The sequence below is a fragment of the Desmodus rotundus genome, chromosome 5, assembly GCF_022682495.2.
Source record: "Desmodus rotundus isolate HL8 chromosome 5, HLdesRot8A.1, whole genome shotgun sequence".
Classification (NCBI taxonomy): Eukaryota; Metazoa; Chordata; class Mammalia; order Chiroptera; family Phyllostomidae; genus Desmodus; species Desmodus rotundus.
Window position 1 is genome coordinate 118,168,951 of NC_071391.1, and position 5,580 is coordinate 118,174,530.

At 49.7% G+C, this 5,580-nt stretch overlaps 1 protein-coding gene across 1 annotated transcript; it reads left to right on the plus strand.

Annotated features, from left to right (window-relative positions):
* The first annotated feature begins 790 nt into the window (after positions 1-790).
* PCBP1 (poly(rC) binding protein 1) lies at positions 791-2,489 on the plus strand. The gene has a single exon (XM_024558603.3). It carries the CDS (start codon positions 1,069-1,071, stop codon positions 2,137-2,139), a length of 1,071 nt encoding a protein of 356 aa, XP_024414371.2. The 5' UTR covers positions 791-1,068; the 3' UTR covers positions 2,140-2,489.
* Positions 2,490-5,580: the final 3,091 nt, after the last annotated feature.

Consider the following 5,580-nt stretch of genomic DNA (forward strand, 5'->3'; position numbering starts at 1 on the left):
GCGGTGACTAAAGCGACACTAGGGCAGGAGGTGGGGTTTCTGTGCGTTTACCGAAATAAACTTGCAAAATGCAAACAAAGCATTATGTAAATGGACGCCATTCTTTTTAGGGCCACGTTTCTAGCACTTAGCAGAAACCACGAGCAAAGCCGCGACTCCAGTGGGGGGGATCAGTCTTCCTCGTCTCCAGCCACCACCCCCGAGCCTGGGCCCGAGTGGCGGCTGGCACCCAGTGCCCAGACGCCGGAGACTAAGGAGCCCCACGTGCCCGCCCGCGCGCCCGCCCGCCCCGCAGCCTCGCCTCGCCTCGCCTCGCCTCCCTTCCCCCCCGGAAGACCGCGGCTGCCCCTCCCATTCCCCCACGCCCTCGCGCACGCGCCCTGCTTGCCTCACGCGCACGTTTTAAACCCGCGGCGTCCCAGCTGCTGCCTGCAGTTATCGCCGGGTCTGCCCGTGTCCCTCCGCATCCAAGCCCATTTCGCAGGGCAGTAAAATAACGTGTCGTCTCCATTTACATCACTAATATTGCCAAGCATCTGCCAGTGCCACTAGAGTTAATAAAGTACATGTTCGTTTTAAAACTTTGCCGGACTCACAGCTTCTGCCCGTCGGAGCTTTATATTCAATGCCAGGTTGTTAAAAAGATTTTTGTAAAACTACCCTGTGGAGGTTGGCGTAATCTTGTGACCTAAAAAACCACGGGTCCTGATTTTTTTCAAGGGGTCCTGCGCAGCAAGCACTTCCGGGGTCAGAGGGTACGCGGAGTTGAAAGCGGGCTTCCCGCCCCGCCCAGACCGCCGAGGCTGCCGCCGGAGTCGCCACCGCCGCGCCCTCGCCCACCCGCCCGCCCGCCGCTCCCGGCCCTGCTCGGCCCCGCTCGCCCCCTCCACCGCCGCCGCCCGCCCCTGCGACGACGCCGAGGCCTCCCGCCCGTGCCCGCTCGCTCCCGCGGCCCTCGCTCGCCTCGCGCCGGCAGTTTTGGGCCTACACCTCCCCTCCCCCCGCCAGCCACCAAAGACTTGACCACGTAACGAGCCCAACTCCCCCGAACGCCGCCCGCCGCTCGCCATGGATGCCGGTGTGACTGAAAGTGGACTAAATGTGACTCTCACCATTCGGCTGCTTATGCACGGAAAGGAAGTAGGAAGCATTATTGGGAAGAAAGGGGAGTCGGTTAAGAGGATCCGCGAGGAGAGTGGCGCGCGGATCAACATCTCGGAGGGGAATTGTCCGGAGCGAATCATCACTCTGACTGGCCCCACCAATGCCATCTTTAAGGCCTTCGCTATGATCATCGACAAGCTGGAAGAAGATATCAACAGCTCCATGACCAACAGCACGGCGGCCAGCAGGCCCCCGGTCACCCTGAGGCTGGTGGTGCCGGCCACCCAGTGCGGCTCCCTTATTGGGAAAGGCGGGTGTAAGATCAAAGAAATCCGCGAGAGTACGGGGGCCCAGGTCCAGGTGGCGGGCGATATGCTGCCCAACTCCACCGAGCGAGCTATCACCATTGCTGGCGTGCCGCAGTCTGTCACCGAGTGTGTCAAGCAGATCTGCCTGGTCATGCTGGAGACGCTCTCCCAGTCTCCGCAAGGAAGAGTCATGACCATTCCGTACCAGCCCATGCCAGCCAGCTCTCCGGTGATCTGCGCGGGCGGCCAAGATCGGTGCAGCGACGCTGCGGGCTACCCGCATGCCACCCATGACCTGGAGGGACCACCTCTAGATGCCTACTCGATTCAAGGACAACACACCATTTCTCCGCTCGATCTGGCCAAGCTGAACCAGGTGGCAAGACAACAGAGTCACTTTGCCATGATGCACGGCGGGACCGGATTCGCCGGAATTGACTCCAGCTCTCCAGAGGTGAAAGGCTATTGGGCAAGTTTGGATGCTTCTACCCAAACCACCCATGAACTCACCATTCCAAATAACTTAATTGGCTGCATAATCGGGCGCCAAGGCGCCAATATTAATGAGATCCGCCAGATGTCCGGGGCCCAGATCAAAATTGCCAATCCAGTGGAAGGCTCCTCTGGTAGGCAGGTTACTATCACTGGTTCTGCTGCCAGTATTAGTCTGGCCCAATATCTTATCAATGCCAGGCTTTCCTCTGAGAAGGGCATGGGGTGCAGCTAGAACAGTGTAGGTCCACTCATAACCCTTTCTGCTGTTTTCCCATGATCCAAATGTGTAATTTCTGGTCAGTGATTCCAGGTTTTAAATAATTTGTAAGTGTTCAGTTTCTACACAACTTTATCATCCGCTAAGAATTTAAAAATCACATTCTCTGTTCAGCTGTTAATGCTGGGATCCATATTTAGTTTTATAAGCTTTTTCCCTGTTTTTAGTTTTGTTTTGGGTTTTTGGCTCATGGATTTTATTTCTGTTTGTCGATAAGAAATGTAAGAGTGGAATGTTAAGAAATTTCAGTTTAGTTCTGTAATGTCAAGAATTTAAAAATTAAAAAATGGATTGGTTAAAAAATGCTTCATATTTGAAAAAGCTGGGAACTACTTTGTTGGTGCTTTTTTTTTTCCCCCTTCCCTTTTAGTGTTAGTCACTTGCAGGGAGAAGGCTGGGCCCATCCGTGGTATTCCCTGAAGCTCTTTTCACCTCATTGGTAAGATTCCATTTCCTCTATCCCAACAAAGGAACGCTGCAGGTTGGGCCTCCTTTGGGATGTTTGCAGAGACAGGTTCTCTCCGGGAGAGTAACATCCCTCCACCCAAGTTCCACAGATAGGCCGCTGCCCATTTCTCTGGTAGAAAACGTGTTTTCTCAGACATAAAAAGTATTCCTACTCAATAGGACCTCTGAATGGCCCTGTGTCCTCCCGTCTAACCAGCTTTATCCCCACCCCCAATCTCACTTGGAAAACTCAGCCAGGAACAAAAAAATGTTCTGAGGTGGGAGGAGCCCCAGGGGACCCGGGGTGGGGGGGGGAGGCAGGGAGGAGGCGGCTGGGGGGGCAGGGGGAGGGGCAAGGGTGGGTGGGTTTGAGGGCTTGGAAGAGGACAACTGCTACGGGGTGGTTGGTGGTAGAGCCAAAGGGGTCTTGGTTAGACTGCAGAACTGAATGGGGGATGGTACCAGCGGAGCACACGTGTCAAGAATGCACCTGTGGCAAGCAGCCTGTCAGAGGATGTTATTACACCTGCCAAGTGGCGTATCCAGAAACAAAAGAGGCCCAGCTTCTAATTCTTCAGCTGTGTGCAGTATTTAGAGAAATTATTATACCAGGAGATAATCCTGCCTAAATTGGGCGGTCCTCGTAGGCAGGAATGTAGTAGACTGATCATTGGCTCTTACGGCCTAAGAATGACCTTGGAGTTAAAAATGCGGATTTGGGTCCTGCTCCAAATTTATTCAGAAGGCTGCATCTTTAACACTACCAAAGGTTCTTAGATTTGAGTGCCACTGGTTTTCTTCACTAGTGGATTGGGAAGGTCCTGCGGTGAAGGCCTAATAGCCTCAAGTCCACATCAGCCAGTAAGGATAAGGCTGGACCTGATGAGAAGAAAAATTATCATTAGGCAAAGATACACTAGAAACAACAGTACAATAGATTAAGTGACAAAGTGTAGTTCACACCCTAGGCACTGGAGGAGATCACTAACAGTTAAGGAAAATTCCAATGGAAGAAGAATTTTATCCACAATAAATATATGTTGAGACTTAACTCTCTCCAGGGTATCTGCTCCTTTTTTCTGAAGTACAGACCTGGTTCTGAGAGTCCTTGGAGGTAAAATTGGGGGTCTTGCATGCATTTACACTCTACTCTGAAGTCAGGCATGCAGTCACTGAAAGAAGCCCAAATTCTGGAGGAGTTCAATTGGGCAAATCACTCTGCATCAGCATAAAATGATGGTGGTAAAAATACTCATCTCCTGGGCTAGTAAAAAAAAAAAATGAGAGCACATACATAAAGCAGAACAGCTCTTAACAACACGGTAAACTTCAATATACTTTAGGTTGCAAAAAGCTAAAAACCCATTTCTGCCCACAATACCTCTGGGCACAGAGGATAGATATTAAAAAGTAGAGAACAAAGCAGTTTGTCCTAAATGATAAGGTTGAAATAATACAGTTGGACTGAGGGGCCAGGACAGGTAAGGAAGGACCTACTGGAGACCCAGAAAAGGGTTTGATATCTCCCGGGAATGATATGCACAAACCACATTTGTGTAGGGTAAGGAAGGAATGAATCACTAGACTGGCCCCTCACACACCAAGCCAAATAGCTTGGGAGGAGTCCCTGAAACATGCTGGGTTTAACATTTGAACATCTACATGCAAAATACTTTGAACTAAAACTTGATGTTTTGGTACAATTGGAAGCTGTGTAGTAACTCAGAGCATGGTTTGTGAGGGAGGGAAGGGAAGGTGAAGGAGGCCACTAAATCATTTGAAGCTAACTTATAAACAGCCTTGAATGCCATAATAAAGGGTTTGGGCTTTATCCTAAAAACGAGTGGTCTGCAAACTTTTTAAAAGTGTACCCCTTTGGTAATAAGTCTTTAGCATATACCTTATTACATGTTTGTTTGTAAAGTACCTATATGGATACTAGTCATGCTTATTTATACACCATATACAAGCATAATCTAAATATATACCAGTATATCAGAAACCACAAAAACGTAAGATAAAACAAATTGAAATTTAATTTTTAATAGTTATTTTACCCCTTCTCCCCAATCATTTTAGAGAGCACTTCAAAGGAATACTAGAGAAAACAATTTCAATGCTATAGGTTCCTTGCAGAGTGATGGGGAGAAGCCAAATTGCACCAAGAAAGGAGGGCCTGGGGGGTGAGGCAATGGAGACAGGAGTGTAGATGCTCAAATACTTGATGGTGCAAAGGAGAGAAAGAAATAGGACAACCTGAGGAGGAAGAATTGGGGAAATGGGTTTGGAAATGGCTTTCTTGAAAGGATCCTCACTAAGGGCAGCTAATAGGGAATCAATAGAAGGCTCTGGATAGGGGAGGGTCCAGGCCAGCTTGACTATTAGAATTTAATTCACTTTGTCCTCACTCCGATGGGGACTTGCATTTCAGGACTCCTCTCTTTTCTCTTTGGGTCAGCTTAAGTATATCCTGTCCTGTTTTAGATTAAGGACTGGAAATCAATGAGCCCCCTCTGCAGTTGCTGTGTTTCTTGTCACAGCCCCATTCCTTTCACCAGCTGCTAGGCCACAGCCACTGCCACGGCCAGGAGTGTGTCATTTCTCTAAACATTGGCAACACCTGCTGTGTCGTTGCTAGAGAGTTGTGCTACATGTTCTAAAGGCTGGTATCCCTCCCAGACCCCTCACCCCACTCAACATACACCACCATATATGTACACCGCCACCACATGCCCCACCCCAGGAAGCAGTTGGGACAATGAATCACCACTGTTAAGTTCACCCCTAGAATAGCTGCTTATTTTTTGTCACTTGTTTGCCAACAGCTTGAGGTTTGTGAGTTGCACTCATCTCCTCCCTGATACTCTTGGCTACCCCAAGAAGTGAGCCACATACTGTCTACCATCTCTATAACCTCCTGCCAATGAGACAGAACCCAGCCAGACATAT